General features: G+C 38.5%; 1 protein-coding gene across 4 annotated transcripts in view; it reads left to right on the forward strand.

The window, feature by feature from the left end:
* The window catches only part of EDA (ectodysplasin A), a 1,043,344-nt gene that overhangs the window by 820,580 nt on the left and 204,893 nt on the right, over nucleotides 1-17,871 (forward strand). For all 4 annotated transcript variants that reach the window (XM_006868512.1, XM_006868513.1, XM_006868515.1 and 1 more), the window contains exon 2: nucleotides 13,113-13,218. In XM_006868512.1, coding sequence (XP_006868574.1) covers nucleotides 13,113-13,218 — 106 coding nt within the window. The remainder of the gene's footprint in view (nucleotides 1-13,112; nucleotides 13,219-17,871) is intronic.

Raw genomic sequence — 17,871 nt, forward strand, 5'->3', positions numbered from 1 at the left:
TCCAAGTTGCCCATCCCTGTCTACTCTGTGTGTGGAGGGGGTGGGAATGATTCTTGCTGTAAGGACTTGTTCCCTCTTTTGAGCTACTGCTTCCATAGTATAGTCTGTTTTTGTCTTTGTGTGTAAGGTGTGTCTCTTGCAGGCAGCCTATTGAAGTCTTGCTTTCTTATCCATTCTGCCACTCTCTGTCTCTTCACTGGTGCATTCAATCCATTGACATTCAATGTAATTATCGATAGGTATGAATTAGTTGCTACCATTATGTTACTTTTTTGGTGGTGCTGTCCATTCTTTTGTTCTGCATGCCTTTTTGTGTTGGGTTTGTGTTTTTTGTACTATTTCTTGTCAGTTTCTTTTTAGTTTTCATGTTTGCTTGGAAATTCATTTTTATGTTAAGTTGTGAAGTATTAACTTTCTTTGGGATTACCTTATAGTCTACTAACTTTTCTCTTCATTTAAGGTAATCCATTGTATCCTGTAATTTACCTGGCATCCTCACCACCTGGATCTCTTTTGCTACATTTGTCCCTTCTTTGACATTGATATAATTTTGATCTTTGGTTGATCTTCCAGCTCCTTTAAGTTTGTTGTTGTAGTCTTGTTCTGTTCTGGACTCTCCTATCTGTTGACTGAGTTCCAGGTGGTGTTGCCACGCCTGTCAATCTCTGTTTGTTGTCTGTTCTTGTTGGTTTTCAGTGCATAGAACTCCCTTTAAGACGTTTTGAAGTGCTGGATTGGTTTTGGTAAAATCTCTCAGATTCTGTTTATGCTGGAATGTCTTGATCACACCATCATATTTGATTGATAGTTTTTCTAGATAGACAATTCTTAGTTGACAGTTTTTTTGTTTTTTTTTTTCTTGTAGGGCTTTGTATATGTCTCCCCATTGCCTTCTTGCCTGCGTGGTTTGTTCTGAATAGACAGAGCTTAATCTAATTTGCTTGCCTTTATAAGTGAAATTTCTCTTCTCCCTGGCTGCTTTTAGTATTCTTTCCTTGTCTTTGATTTTGGACATCTTGATTATTATATGCCTTGGTGACTTTCTTTTGGGGTCTGTCCTTCCTGGGGTACATTCGGCTTCTTGAATGTTTATCTTCTCATCTTTCAAGATTTTAGGGAAATTTTCTTCTGGAAGCTCTTCAACTATCTCCTCTGTGGACTTCTCTGATCCTTCCTGTTCTAGAATGCCGATAATTCTAACGTTGTTCCTCTTCATGTTATTCAGCATGAATCATAGACTGTCTTCTGATTTTTTTTTTATCGTTTTAGCTGCTTGCTCTTCTATCTTGACAGTATTGAGAGATTTGTCTTCCAGCTCACTAGTTATGGCTTTCATATCTTCTATTCTGCTCCTTTCCCCTTTCAGCGTATTGTCCATTTGTGATATTTTATTATTGATCATCTGGACATCTTTTTGCAGGTTTTGAATTGTTTCCAATGATGCATTAGTCTTATTTGATTGCTCCTGTAGTACTTTCCTGACTTCTTCCTTGTTTTCCTCCACCCCTTTTCAGAAAATTTGAATTTGTTTCCATATCAGTCTTCTGAATTCTTTCTCAGGCATATCCCAAACCTGCTCTTCCTCCTCTATAAAACCTTTGTCTGTCTCCAGCTCATTTGCATCAGCTACTCTTTTCTGTTTTGTGATGTGTTTCAATATTGTTTGTTGCTTTTTATTTGTCATGATAGTTATGTGGGTTTTTTTTTTAAAGCTTAAATGAATGTTTGTGGTTTGTTGTTAAGCTTACTGGTTGTATCCTGGTGAATATGATCAGGAGCTAGGCTTCCCTTTTCACATGTAATGCTTAGTGGGTGTTTTTGGCTCTTGTCTCAGTGGTGGAATATTATGGGGTATGCTTATAGTTTAGCTATATGGCCACAATTGCTGTCTCTTCTTGGATAATGTAGGGAGAAAAGCTCCCACATCCAGGAAAGATGTGTGATCAAAAGGACCAAAAGCAGAAGTAATATAAATGTATAGACAGAAATTAAGCTGTGGTCGACTGTCTCGAGCCATATCGTCAATTAGAAGTGTGTGCAATTAGAAGCCTCCAGCAGGGGTTGGGGGTGTCCACTCCCTCAGGCCCCTCCTCTAGTCACTACAGTAGAGGTGCACAGGTAGATATTGGGGAGTTAATGGGAGAATTATTATCCACTATTTTTGTCTCTGAAGGTCAGTTAGGTATCTGCATGTGCACAGTGCAGTTCTCGGGATGGTTGAGTCTTTTTATGCTGGGGTTTTACATATTGCTTTGAATTGGTCCTGTGCAGGGAGCTCAGGCAGTGCAGCACCTGCGAATGGGCCCGTGAACTGCAGGGTCAGCAGCTTGAAACCACCAGCCACACCATGGGAGAAAAGCGAGGTACTCCACTCTTGCACAGACCCACAACCCCAGAAACCCCATACAGGGTCATCTGGAGTCCGAACCTACTCCACGGTGCACTGCTGCAAAGGGTCCCACTGGGGAAATTTTTAGGTCTGTGGCTCCACAGGTGACATCATAAGTTGCTGCCAAGCTCCCTCTCTCTGGACCATGGAAAAATTGTCCCACCTGATGTCCGGGCTGAGCAATGAAGGTGGGACAGGAAGAAAGAGGGAGAAATGTGTATTTCTCCCATGTTTTTTTTTTTTTTTTTTTTTTTTTGCAGATGCCTCTATACCACTTTTGGTATGGTTTTCTGAGCCGGAATGACTTTAGCCCTGCCCTCTAAACTCTGCCAAAGCGGGTAGTCGTCAAGGGAGTCCCGTCTCCAGATTCCTAACTCGCTGTGTTTTCCTTAATATCGTGATTTTTTTCACTTGTGAGTGAGAGAAACTGACGTTCTAGGTCTTGTGGTAGATCGGGAGCTCTGGAGTTGTTCTATGAGCACTTCCTTTGTGAGATCCCCTCCCTTCTCACCGGAGCACATCCTACCTAGTTTTTTCTGGTATAGCCCCGAGTATGTGTATTCTTGTACATCTCCCCTCACTTCAAATCAGCTGGATGCTTCACTCTCCACTCTAGTCCTCTGTGGCTATGTACCTGGGACCAGGAGTCCCCAGGTCACACTATACTGCTGGCCAACCAGGTCTCAATCCAGGTAGAAAGGAGTCTGTTGAACATGGTCAGACTTAGCTCACAACTTCATTGCTGTTTTTTCCCCACTTCCCCTTATCAGTCAAATAACATGGTCACCAGCAAGACCACATGCCTGCTTGTGTTTTCCTCTTAGAAGTGAGGTTTGCCCTGAGGGGACCTGACTGCTTGCCTCGAACAACATGCTTGTTCTTGTAGAAGTGAATCAGACTGCCACTGTTGTGTTTTATTTTTCCTGCTGGTCTTTCTTTCAAGACGTTTCTTCTGTTCTAGCAGCTCCAGGCTAGTCTGCTTATCCTTTTAAGTGGAAATTTCCCACCTCAGAAGATTCTGGAGGCAATCAGGGTTCCACTTATGGTCTTATGCAATGGAAAGGCTCCACAGGAAGCCTCCTTTCCTGGGCAAGTTCTAGCCCCATTTTAGGTATTCTAATCAGTTATAAGCTGAAGACAGACTTACAAGCTTTCTATGGTGATATTTCTGGCTATTCCTTTCTCTCCCTCTCAAGTGTCTATTTTACAGTGGTAGGCAAGGGAAACTAAAATTCAAACAACAACCAAACATCTTAACATTATTTCCCCTCTTTTACCCATTCAAACCATGCCTCAATCCCAGTATCCCAGAGCCCTGTTTTTCCAAGATTGAGCATACATCACTATTTACCTCTGTCCCATTTAACCCATGCAAACCTGCCTAAATGTTCTCCCATCTTCCTTGTTCTTCCATCCTCCTCCCCTTTCTAGTGTATTTTCTGCCCTAACACCCAAGCAATCTTGTGTCTACTCCCTACCTTGTGCTCCACCTTCCCTTACCTTCTCTCACCCTACAACCCAGTAACCAACAAAGATTTTTTCCCCCTTTTAGTGTGGTACTTTTTCTGAAGCTTTTACAATAATAGTCCTATGCAGTATTTCTGCTTTTGTGAATGACTTATTTCACTCAGCATAATGTCCTCAAGGTTCATCCATGTTATGCAGTGGCTTGCAGCTTCCTTGTTATTCTTCAAGGTAGCATAATATTCCATTGTGTGTATGTACCAACGTTTGCTTATCCATTCTTCCATTGATGGGCACTTAGACTGTCTCCATCTTTTTGCTATTGTAAATAGTCCTGCTATGAACATTGATATCCTTATATCTACTCATGTTATGGCTCGTATTTCTTGTGGATATATACCAAGTAGAGGAATTGCTGGATCATAAGGTATTTCTTTTCCAACTTTCTGAGGAAGCACCATATTTTTTTACAGATTGGTAGGGCCATTTTGCAATTTCACCAGCAATGAAGGAGGGTCCCAGTCTCTCCATATCCTCACGAGCATTTATTGTCCTCTACTTTTTTTTAATCTTCGCTGTTATTGCTAGTGTGAAATGATATCTCATTGTTGTTTAGATTTGCATCACTCTAAGTGCCATGGACTGCCAAAAGAACCAATAGATCTGTTTTGGAAGAAGTGCAGCCAGAGTGCTCCTTGGAGGCCAGGATGGCTAAGCTTCGTCTCTCCTACTTTGGACATATTGTCCGGAGGAAACAATCGTTGGAGAAGGATGTCATGCTGGGTAGGGCGGAGGGTCAGAGAAGAAGAGGAAGACCCCCAATGAGATGGATCAGCCAGGTGGCATCATTGATGGACTCAGGTGTGGCGGCGGTAGTGAGGTTGGCCCAGGATCGGACATTGTTTCGTTCTGCTGTGCATGGGGTCGCTATGAGTCGGTTCCGATGGCACCTGACAACAACAACAACAATGGCTAGTTATCGTGAACATTTCTTCATATGTTTGTTGGCTGCCCAAATCTCCTCCTTGATGAAGTGTCTGTTCATGTCCTGTTCCCATTTTTTAATTGGGTTATTTGCCTTTTTTTGTAGAGGTGTTGTAGTTTCCTATACATTTTATAAATTAGTTCCTTCTGAGATATGTCATTGCAAAAGGTTTTCTTCCTATTCTGTGCACTCCATTTTTACTCTTTTGGTGAAGTCTTTTGATACACATAAGTTTTTAATTTTTAGTATGTCCCAGTCATCTTTTTTGTCTACTTTTGTTTGTGTAATTTTCAAAATGTTTGGTAGTCTGTGTGTGCCCTGTATGAGAGCCCTCAAATTTGTCCTAATTTTTTCATTGATGGCCTTTATAATTCTAGGATTCAAATTTAAGTTTTTAATCCATGCTGAGTTGGTTTTTGTATATGGCTTGAGATAAAGGTCTTGTTTCAATCTTTTGCATATCACTTTCCAGTTCTGCCAGCACCATCTATTGAAGAGACTATCTCCTCTCCATGCAGTACACTTAGGCCCTTTGTCTAAAATCAGTTGGCTGTAAGTGGATGGGTTAATATCTGGATTCTCAATTCTGTTCCATTGATCTATGTACCTTTCATTGTACCAGTACTAAGCTGTTTTGACCACTGTAGCCATATAGTAAATTTTGAAATCAGGGAGTGAGAGGCTTCTAACTTTATTCTTCTTCTTAACAGTGCTTTACTTATCCTGGGCCTCTTTCCTTTCCACATAATGTTTATAATTGTTTTATCCATCTCTTTGAAGAATGTCGTTGAAATCTAGATTGGGATTGCATTATATGTGTACATTGCTTTAGGCAATACTGACATTTTCACAATGTTAGTCTTCCTATCCAGGAACATGATATATTCTTCCAATTATATTAGTCTCTTTTGGTTTCTTGTAGTAGTGTTTTGTAGTTTTCTTTGTATAGGTTCTTTGTTTCTTGGTTACATTTATTCCTAGATATTTAGTGCTTTGGACAGCTATTGTAAATGGTATTGCTTTCCTAATGTCCTTTTCAGCGCTCTCATATAGAGAAATCCAACTGATTTTTTTGTATGTTGATCTTATACTCTGCCACTTTGCTGAATCTTCCAATGAGGTCTAGAAACTTTTTTATTGAGTCTTAGGATCTACATATAGGATCATATTGTCTGCAAACAAGGAGAGTTTTACTTCCTCTTTGCCAATTTGGATGTCTTTAATTTCTCTATCATGCCATACAGCTCTGGCTAAAACTTCCAGCACAATATTGAATAGAAGTGGTGATAAGGGGCATCCTTGTCTGGTTCCTGTTCGCAGAGGGAAGGCTTTCAGTTTCTCTCCATTGAGAGCAATGTAGGCTGTTGAATTTGTATATATGCTTTTAATTATGTTGAGGAATTTCTCTTCAATTCCTACTTTGTTGAGTGTTTTTATCAGGAATGGATGTTGGATTTTGTCAAATGCCTTTTCTGTATCAATCAATATGATCATGTGGTTCTTTTCTTTTTTCTTATTTATATGGTGGATTACGTTGATCATTTTTCTAATGTTGAACCATCCTTGCATCCCTGATGTGGATCCCATTTGGTCATGATGTATTGTTCTTATGATGTGCTGTTGGATTCTGTTGGCTAGGATTTTATTGAGAATTTTTGCATTTATTTTCATGAGAGATATTGGTCTATAGTTTTCCTTCTTAGTGATGTGCTGCCCTGGTTTTGTTATGAGGGTTATGCTTGCTTCATAAAATGTATTAGGAAGTTTTCCATCCTCCTCTATCTGCTGTAATAATTTGAGTAGACTCGGTGACAGCTCTTTCTTGAATGTTTGGTAGAACTCACAAGTGAAGCCATCTGGACTTAGCCTTCTTTTGGTTGGGAGTTTTTTGATGACCTGATCAATTTCTTCTTTTGATATGGGTCTGTTCAAGTTTTCTACTTCACTCTGTGTAAGTTTAGGTAGGTCGTGCTTTCTTAAAATGTATCTATCTCTTCTAAGATTTCAAATTTGTTGGAGTACAACTCTTCATAGTATCTTGTTATTATCCTTTTTATTTGGTTCCATTGTGATGTCACCCATGTGTTTTTTAATACGTGTTATTTGTGTCTTTTCTCTCTTTTCTTTTGTTAGGTTTGCCAATGGTTTGTCAATGTTATTAATCCTTACAAAGAATCAGTATCTTATCCTGTTGATTATTTCTATAGATTTTCTGTTTTCTACCTCTTTTATTTCTGCTCTAATGTTTATTATTTCTTTTCTTTTGGTTCCCTCTGTTGGTCTGTTTCTAATTGTTGTAGATAATGTGTTAATGTATTAATTTTGGTTCTTTCTTGTTTTTGGATGTGTGCATTTATTGTAGTAAATTGTTCTATCAGCACTTCTTTTGCCATGTCCCAAAGATTTTGGTATGTTGTGTTTTTCTTCTCATTTGTTTCTAGGAACTTTTTGAGTTCATGTTTAATTTCTTCTACTATCCAGTTGCTTTTCAGAAGGGTGTTATTCAGTTTCCATGTATTCAATTTTGGTCTTCTTATGATTGATTTCTAATTTTATAACTTGTGATCTGAAAAGATGCTTTGTAGTATTTTGTTGTTTGTAAATTTATGTAGGCTTGCTTTGTGATCTAACACATGGTCAATTCTAGAGAATGTTCCATGTGCACTGGAAAATAATTGTATTGTGCTGCTGTTGGGTTGAGTGCTTGGTACACATCTATGAGGTCAAGTTGGTTGTTTGTGCTGTTTAGTTCTGTGTATCTTTGTCGAGCTTCTTTCTGGTTGTTCTGTCCATTTTCAAAAGTAACGTGTTAAAACCTCCCATTATAATTGTAGATTTTTCTATTTCTTTCTTCAATTCTAGTAGGGTTTGCTTTATATATCTTGGTGCTCTTCCATTGGAAGCATAGATATGTATTATGGTTATGTCATCTTGCTCTGTTGACCCTTTAATCATGAGATAGTGTCCCTCTTTATCTCTTATGCTGGTTTTTGCTTTAAAGTTCATTTCATCTGAGATTAGTATTGCCACTTTTGCTCAATTTTTATTTTAATTAGCTTGGTATATTTTTTCCCATCCTTTAACTTTTAATCTCTTTTTGTCTTTGAGTTTAAGGTGTGACTATTGCAGGCAGCATATTGAAGGGTCTTTTTTTCTTATCCATTCTGCCACTGGTCTCTTCACTGGTGCATTTAATCCATTGATGTTCGGTGTAATTATCAATGTTGTTGTTGTTAGGTGCCATCGAGTCTGTACCGACACATAACGACCTTATGCACAGCAGAACAAAACACTGCCCAATCCTGGGCCAACCTCATTACTGTTGAAACGTTTGAGTCCATCGATGTTGCCACTTGGCCAATCCATCTCGTTGGGGGTTTTCCTCTTTTTCTCTGACCCTCCACCTTACCAAACATAATATCCTTCTCCAGTGACTGCTCCCTCCTGACAATACATCCGAAGTATGAGAGACACAGTTTGGCCATCCTGGCACTCTCAATATTCTCCTCTCTTACCATAACTCAAAACATCAATTTTTCTACAGTCTTTCTTATTCACTGTCCAGCTTTTGCATGCATTTGAAGTTATTGAAAATACCATGGCTTGGGTCTGGTGCACCTTAGTCCTCAAGCTGACATCTTTGCTCTTCAACACTTTAAAAAGGTCTTGTGCAGCAGATTTGCCTAATGCAGTATGTTGTCTAATTTCCTGACTGCTGTTTCCGTGAGTGTTGATAGTTGATTCAAGAAGAATGAAGTCATTGACAACTTCAGTCTTTTCTCCGTTGATAAGAATGTTGTTTATTGCTCCAGTGGTGATAATTTTTGTTTTCTTTACATTGAGATGTAATCCATACCGAAGGCTGTGGTATTTGATCTTCATCAGTAAGTACTTTAAGTCCCCTTCACTTTCAGCAAGCAAGATTGTATCATCTGCATATTGCAGGTTGTTAAAGAGTCTTCGTCCAATCCTGATGCCACATTTTTCTTCATAGAATCAGCTTCTCGGATTATTTGCTCAGCATACAGGTTGGATAAGTATGGTGAAAGAATTCAACCCTGTCACACACCTTTCTTAATTTTAAAACATTCAGTGTTCCCCTGTTCTGTTCAAATAACAGTCTCTTGGTCCAGGTACAGATTCCTCATGAGCACAATTAAATGTTCCGGAATACTCATACTTCACAATGTTATCCATAGCTTATCATGATCCACACCATCGAAAGCCTTTGCATAGTCAATAAAGCACAGGTAAACATCTTTCTGATAGTCTCTGCTTTCAGCCAAGATCCATCGGACATCAGCAATGATATCCCTTGTTCCACGTCCTCTTCTGAATCTGGCGTGAACCTCAGGAAGTTCTTTGTCAATGTATGATTGTAGCTGTTTCTGTATTACCTTTAGCAAAACTTTACTCGCATGGAACATCACAGATGTCATCTGATAATTTACGTATTCCATTGGGTCACCTCTCTTTGGAATGGGCACAAATACAGATCTCTTTCAATCAGTTGGCCAGATAGTTGTCTTCCAAATTTCTTGGCATAGATTAGAGAGTGCCTCCAGTGCTGCCTCATTTTCTTGAAAGATTTCAATTTTTATTCCATCAAATCCTAGAGTCTTGTTCTTTGCCGATTCCTTCAATACACCTTGGACTTCCTCCCTGAGTATCATTGGGTCTTGATCATATACTACCTCTTGAAACAGTTCAACATCAAACATCCCCTTTTGATACAGTGACTCTGCATCATTCAATCATTTTCTGGAGAATCCTCCAATAACAAAAGTCGAGACTTAAATTTTTTCTTCAGTTCCTCCAGCTTGAGAAATGCCGAGCATGGTCTTCCCTTTTGGTTTTCTACTCCAGCTCTTTGCATATTTCGTTGTAATATTTGACTTTGTCTTCTTGAAATTACCTTTGAAATTTTCTGTTCAGCTCTTGTACTTCCTTATTTCTTCCATTTGCTTTAGCATCTCTACACTGGAGAGCAAGTTTCAGTGTTGCTTCTGACATCCATTTTGATTTTTTTCTTCTTTCTTGTCTTCTTAATGACTTTTTGCATTCTTCCTATATGATGTTCTTGATGTCATCCCACAACTCTTCTGGTCTTCAGTCTTTAATGTTTAACGTATCAAATCTGTTCTTCAGATGAACTCTATATATAGGTGGCATCTATTCAAAGTCATATTTTGGCATATATTGGACAGGTTTCCATTTTCTTTAGCTCAGTCTGACCTTGCCTATGAGCAATTGATGGTCTGTTCCACAATCTGTCCCTGGCCTTATTTTGACTGATGATATGGAGTTTTTCACTGTCTTTTTCCACAGATGTAGTCAATTTGATTTCTGTGTATTCCATTTGGTGAAGTCTATGTGTATAAGCATCTCTTATGCTATCTAAGGAAGGTATTTGAAATGAACAAATCATTGGTTTGGCAGAATTCTATCATGCAATCTCCAGCATCATTTCTATCACCAAGGCCATATTTTCCAACTACTGATCCTTCCTCTTTGTTTCCAACCTTGTATTCCAATCACCAGTTATGATCAATACATCTTGATTGCATGTTTGATCAATTTCAGATTGAAGAAGTTGGTAGAATTCTTCTATTTTATCCTCTTTGACTTTAGTGGTTGGTGTGTAAATTGAATTGGCATTTACTGGCTTTCCCTGTTGTTGTTGTTGTTGTTGTTGTTGTTGTTGTTAAGTGCCATCGAGTCGGTTCTGACCCATAGCGACCCTGAACAGGGTTTCTGAGGCTGTAAATCTTTATGGGAGCAGAAAAGCTCATCTTTCTCCTGCGGAGCAGCTGGTGATTTCAAACTGCTGACCTTGTGGTTCACAGCCCGATTTGTAACCACTAGGCTACCAGAGCTCCTTGGCTTTCCCTGTAGGTGCATGGATATTATCCTATCACAGACAGCGTTGTACCTCGTGACTAATCTTGATATGTTCTTTTTGACAATGAATGCAACACCATTCCTCTTCAATTTGTCATTCCTGGTTTAGTAAACTGTGTGGTTGTCAGATTCAAAATGTCTAATACTAGTCCGTTTCAGCTCACTAATGCTAAAATATCAATGTTTATGTGCTCCATATCATTTTTTACAATCTTCAATTTTCCTAGATTCATATTTCATACATTTCATGTTCCAATTATTAATAGAGGTTTACTGATGTTTCTCTTCATTTTGAGTCATGCCCCATTAGAAAATGAAGGTCCCAAGGGCTTTACTCCCACAGGCTTTACTCCATTCGGGTCATCACGGTCAACTCTACTTTGAGAAGGCAGGTCTTCCCCAGTCTCATTTTGAGTACCTTCCAACTTGAAGGGCTCATATTCTGCCACTATATCTGACAGTTTTTCTCTGCTATTCATAAGGTTATCAGTAACTAAATATTCGGAAGTAGTTCATCTCTTCTTCCTAGTCTGTCTTCATCTGGAAGCTCATCTGAAACCTGTCCACTGTGGGTGACCCTGCTGGTATTTAATATACTCATGTCATAGCTTCCAGAATCACAGCAACTCCCAAGTCAACACAGTATGACAAACTGACAGATGAGTGGTGGTTCCACTATTTAGTAGATAGTTATATTGAGGGATGCATGCATGCACCATGGAATGGTCAGCCATTCAAGATCAAAAGGGCAGCATTTACCTAAGGACAAAATTAAGAAGGGTTGTGAAAGAGGTAGTTGTGGGGGTTTTGTGCAGTGGAATATGTTCCGATTAATAGCGACTTATATAGGATTTCCCAGGAGCAGAGAGCCTCGTCTTTCTCCCATGGAACTGCTAGTAGTTTCAAACTGGTGACCTTGAGATTAGCAACCCGACTCGTAACCACTACATTACCAGAGGTGGAATGGAATAAGAAGCACAGGGAGGAAGTGAGGTAACCAGTATTACATTAAAGGGATTGCAATCATTGAAATGAAGTTTATTATTTGTTTAATGTAAAACTGGTGATCTGCTCTGTAAACCTTCACTCCCCAATAAAAAGTTAAAAACAAAACAAAACAAAAACACTATTGGGTGTGATTGTACCAGCACTTAACAACAACAAATGTTGCTAAGTGCCCTGGAGTCAATTTTGACTCATAGTGACACTACATAGGGTTTCTGACTACTGATTGGTAGATTTGAACCACCAACTCTGTGGTTAGCAGCTCAGTGCTTATCCTACAGCACCACACCATAATTTTCATTTATTGAGCATATATTACATGCTGAGTAAAGTGCTATCTATTTGATAAGCAAAGTACTATCATTATCCCTATTTACAAATAAGGAAATTAAATTTTAAGTAATCGGTCCAAGCTAATAATTTGCCACAGACAGGTAGTAAATGGCAGAGTTGGGATTAGAGTCACTGTTAATCTTAGTATTCTGCTGTTTACCTCAAGCACATTTTTTCAAAACCACATTGAAGCAGTCATGCTGAAAAGTTTTGACTCAATTCAGCAAATATTTATCTTAAGCTAAAATGATCAGGCTCCTTCACTTATAAAAGTTAATGTATTATTATATTATGAGTGCTCATAAAACATTAGTAGACCAAATACCAAAATTAATTTCCACAAGTGCTCTAGGAATATAGGAAAGGGAGAGAATAATTGTGATTCTGTCATGACTGACTCCCAGAAGAGAGCTGACAAAAATAGTACCTCAGTATTGGATGAATAGCATTTGGGGAACAAGTCAAAAGTGGAACATAATTAATAATATGGCAAGAGTACTGGTGTACAATAATAAAGTTCAAATGGGAGCAGCAAACTCAATTATAATTTGGGGAGGGGGGCATTATTTGTATGTGAACAGATATCAGTGGCTATCCTCTTTGAATCCCCAAATAAATGAAGAAATAGAACCTGAAGGATGATTCACTGGATATTCGGAGTAGATGAATGGGAATTCAAAGATGAACCAAGATTATATGCCTATGTGACTGCAATAATAATGGCATATAAAATAAAAGGATTTGCATAGTGGTAGATATGCTAAGACTTTAAAACAAACAAACAAAAAACACCAAACCCATTGCCCTGAGTTAATTCAGACTCATGGTGACCATAGAGGACAAAGTAGAACTGCCACGAAGGATTTCCAAGACTTAAATTATTACCAAAACAGATTTTCATATTTTCAGCAGAGCACGCAACCACCAGATTATCTAGGTGAAGGTAGACTCTCTATATATAGCAAGGTAGTTTTTTATGTTGACTATGACTGACTGGAAGATCAAATTTGATTCATTTATTTGGTAATTTTACAGATGGCCCTACTGAATTTCTTCTTCCCTGAAGAAAAATCATATTCTGAACAGGAAAGTAAGAGTGTTCGCCGCAATAAAAGAAGCAAAAGCAGTGAAGGAGCAGATGGTAAGTCTACTTAGCTAATTCCTTCTTTATCAGTTTCAGTTATCTGTTATTTAGAGTGCCCTTCAGAGAACCCCCTTCCCAAACCTACTTAATCATCTCATATATTTTCAGTGATCTCAAGATCACAGAAGGTTTGTCTACACTGCTTATCAATTGTTTGACATGGCACTAACTACAATGATTCTGTCTCCTCTAACCTCAAATACCTTTAGTACTTTCTCAGTATTTCTGAGGGCCATAGTGATATTTGTGTCCCTCAAGATCATCCTTTATATGGACCTAATCTTATGTCTACTAAGGCTACCATGAGAATATTAATTCTTGATCTTGTCTTATTCTTGGAATTAACACAGTGTTATGCCATGGGGATACTGTAGCTCTATAATATAAGCATTAAATTGCTAACCACAAAGTCCACAGTTAGAGCCCACCAGTCACTTTGTGGGAAAAAGATTAATCTGTTCCCATAAAACCTATATAGGGTCAATGAGTCAGAACCAACTCAGCAACATTAAACAAAAACAACAATCCCATGCTGGCACGTCTATAATGTGATAAAGCCATTAATATTGGTATCGGCTACCATGCTCAAATCTGAACTAGAACTAGTTTGTCGGTTCCTTGAGGGCAAGGATCCATCTCTTTTTGTGTCTCCACCAAATTTATCCTAGTATCTAATGTAAGTTGATGATGTTGATTGCTCCTTCAGCTAGGTGGTGATGTGCCATTAGAAACCACCCCTATTGCAGATGAAATTGTTTTAACTAGCAATGCAATCTGTGGGGACATAACAAAATACTAAGCTAGCTCCTGGACAGGATCTTAGAATCACTCTGATATTTTATTATCATCATCAATTAACAGAATACTATCTGCTTGGCACAGAAACTTATAGAATGCAATGCTTTGGGCTGCTGAAAGCCACCTGGACTCAAAGACAGCATGTCTCCAGTTACATCTGCCAATGATATGCATTTAGGGGATTACAAAGCAATATTACTTTATAAAGAGGAAATGAGATTCTTAAGTTGGCATTTGTCAGTGTGAGTGAAGGCATATGGTGGAAGGCAATGGATGTGGCAATAACAATGAGCCTTTAAATGAAAAACTGGACCAATGGGATGGTTCTCTGGAGCAGACACTTTGCACATAGTTGATGACTAAGTTCAAATCTATGAAATGTGGTTCATGAAGTAAAAGGTACCCCCTTTTCACATCTGAAGAATCCTCAAAAAGTTCATGGAAAAATTTTGCTTGTTTATTAACTCCATTTTTCCATGAACTTTTTGAAGTCCCCTCTTACTCCTTTCAGTCAGTTTCCTAGATGTTGTTTGACTGTGTAGAAGTTTGGACATGAGATTCATGATTAGTCCTTTCCTAATATTCCACACTTCCTCTGAGATTGCTCGCAGTACCACCAAATAATTCAGAATCCCTAGTTGCTAAAGAGGAAAAAGATGGCTAGAGAGCAATATCCATTTCTGTAGTAGGCATGACCTTCCCTTCCTCTCCAAGTGGTAAATCTAATAGTTTTTAAGGTTTACCTCTTCATCTAGCCTCTTAACGTTTCTCTCTCTCTCTCTCTCTCTCTTTTTTTTTTTTTTACTTTTATCAATAATTTATTCTTTTTTAATGCTGAGTGTTTATGTTCTTTTTTTATATATTTAAAACTTTTATTGTGAATTAGTGATATGGGAGCACATCAGTTTTGCAGTAAACCTATCATATATTGTTCCATTGCAATGATTACAATTGCATCCATGCATCATCAGTTAACAGTATTTGCTTATAGTCTCTCTTTTTTTTGATGTACACAAAAATACACAGGACTATATGATCTTTTAAACAACCCAAGGGCACATTCTGAAAGCCAAACTTCTGGAGGCCAGTACACAGCATCTACTTTTGCAGTTGTGACCATTGCAATTAGTCATAATAACAATTACTGGCAATTGAATCAACAGAATCCTATCCCCGTCTCCATTCACCAGACTTTTCTAATCAAGATGAAAATTATTCAACGGGGATTCTATATTCCCCCACACACTTTGAAACTTAACTCCTTATTGAAAACTTATAAGCCAGCAACTTCATCCCTTTATAGTGCCTCCACCCCCCATTTTCAGTAGCCAATCTCTAAGTTGTCCATTCCTATCAATCCTGTGTACAGAGGGGCTAGATCCTTGATGTGAAGACTCCCTTGCTCTCAGTTGGTATTTTGAGCTACTACATCCATAAGTATAGGTCAAGTTCCTTGAATTGTAGTGATTTACATTTACTTCCTTCATCAAATTTCTTTATCTTCCTCTAGTCGAGTTCCAATCATCCAGCCATTGATTGGATATTGGTCAAATGGGTACTATCTGTAAGTTTGAGTGTTCTTGTGTGTCTCTCCCCACTTAATATCAACTGGATGCTTCACTCTATGCTCTAGCCAACCATGGCTAGATCAATGTCCATGAGTTCAGGAGCTCCCAAGTCTCTCCAAACTTTGGACCAACCAACCCTTGCTCTCCTCTCTCCCATCTGAAGGTTGACAAGAGTCTATGGAATGTGGTCGAACTCAACCCATATCTTCATTACTGACTGTCTCCCACTTCCACTCATGTAGACCAATGTAGTTGCCAGAGAGCTTATATGCCTGCTCTTGTGTTCCCTTAGAGATGCAGTCTTGGAAGGGGTGTTTTCCTGAAGGGACTTGATTGCTTGCCTTAATGGCTCCCCAGCAAACAGCTTGCTTGTTCTAGTGATAGCCATACAAACTGCCAGTTTTGTTTTTGTTTTTCATGCTGATCTTTCTTTCAAGAAATATCTTCTGTTCTTCTAGGTGCTCTGGGCTGGTCTGCATGCCCTTTGAAGTGGGAATGTCCCACCTCAGAAGGATCTAGATGGGGCTCAGGATTCCATCTAAGGTCCTATACACTACAAAAGGCTCCACAACAAGCCTATTTCTTTGGGCAATTTCTAGAACCCCTTTTAGGTATTCCAATCAGTTATAGGCTTACAAACTTTCTGTAATCTTGTATCCCAATATTCCTTTCTGTCACACTCAAGTGTCTATTTTACAACAGTAGGCAAGGAAAATCAATATCGTAAGACATTAAGCATCTTAACATTATTTTCCCTCTTTTACCCATTCAGACTATGCCTTGATCCCTGTTTCCCAGAGTGCTGTTGTTCCAAGGTTGAGCATACATCATTATGTACCTGTATTCTATTTAGCCCATGCAAACCAGCCTAAGTGTTCCCCTATCTACCTTGTTCCTTCACCCCATTCTCCTTGTTGTGTATTGACCTCCCCTTCCTTATGTATTGCCCTCCACAACACCTGAGCTATGATGTCATAATCTCCTAACTTGTGTTTTACCGCCCCCTCCCTCCCACCTCTCTTAACCAACAAAGAAAAATTTTTTTTCTTAGTATGAGTATGTTTCTTAAGCTTTTACAATAATGGTCTTATCCAATAAGTGTCCTTATGTGACTGAGTAATTTCAATCAGCACAATATCCTCAAGGTTCATCCATGTTATGCAGAGGCTTGTAGCTTCATTATTATTCTTCAAGTTAGCATAGTATTCCATTGTGTGTATATCAGTTTGTTTATCTGATCTTCCATTGATAGGCACTTAGGCTGTCTCCATCTTTTTGGTATTATAAATAGTGCTGTGATAAACACTGGTGTAAATATATCTACTTGTATTCTGACTCGTATTTCTTGGGGATATGTACCAAATAGAGGATATACCAAGTAGAGGAAATGCTGAATCATAAGATGTTTCTATTTCCAACTTTCTGAGGAAGTGCCATACCATTTTCCAGACCAGTTGAACCATTTTACAATCCTACCAGCAACATAGGAAGGCCCCAGTCTCTCCACATTCTTGCCAGTGCTTATTTTCCTCTGCTTTTTTGAACTTTGCTGTTATTGCTTGTCTAGGATGGTATCTCATTGTTGTTTTGATTCATAGTGGTTATGAATCAGACTGCGAACCTTGAGGTCAGCAGTTCAAAACTACCAGCTGCTCCACAGGAGAAAGATGAGGCTTTCTGCTCCCGTAAAGATTTACAGCCTCGGAAACCCTGTACAGGGTCGCTGAGTCACTTCCGACTCCACAGCACATAACCACCACCACCAATGGCTAATGATCGTGAACATTTTTTCATATGTTTATTGGCTGCCTAAATGTCTTCCTTGGTGAAGTCTGGTCATGTCCTGTGCCCATTTTTTAATTGGGATATGTGTCTTTGTCTTATAGAGGTGTTATAGTTTCCTATAAATTTTAAATATTAGTCCCTTGTCTGATATGTCATTGCAAATTTTTTTTCCTGTCTGTAGACTCCTTCTTTGTTCTTTTTGTGAAATCTTTTGATCCACTTAAGTTTCTAATTGTTATTATGTGCCAATCATCTATTTTTCGTCTTCTTTTTTAAAAAAATTTCTACATGTTTATTTCAGTGTCATTAAATTCTTCAAATTATGCAGCCCTTCGCACCCTCTTTTCCCGAGTTGTTATTAAGATAAACTTACTGCCCATAACCTACCTATCTAATCTTTTTTTTTTTTAAATAAATGTTTTATTGTGAATTATGTGATAGTTTACATGGGAGACCATTGGTTTTACATTCATTCTATCATATATTGTTTCATTGCCAT

Source organism: Chrysochloris asiatica, unplaced genomic scaffold, assembly GCF_000296735.1.
Source record: "Chrysochloris asiatica unplaced genomic scaffold, ChrAsi1.0 scaffold00118, whole genome shotgun sequence".
In the NCBI taxonomy this organism is placed as follows: domain Eukaryota; kingdom Metazoa; phylum Chordata; class Mammalia; order Afrosoricida; family Chrysochloridae; genus Chrysochloris; species Chrysochloris asiatica.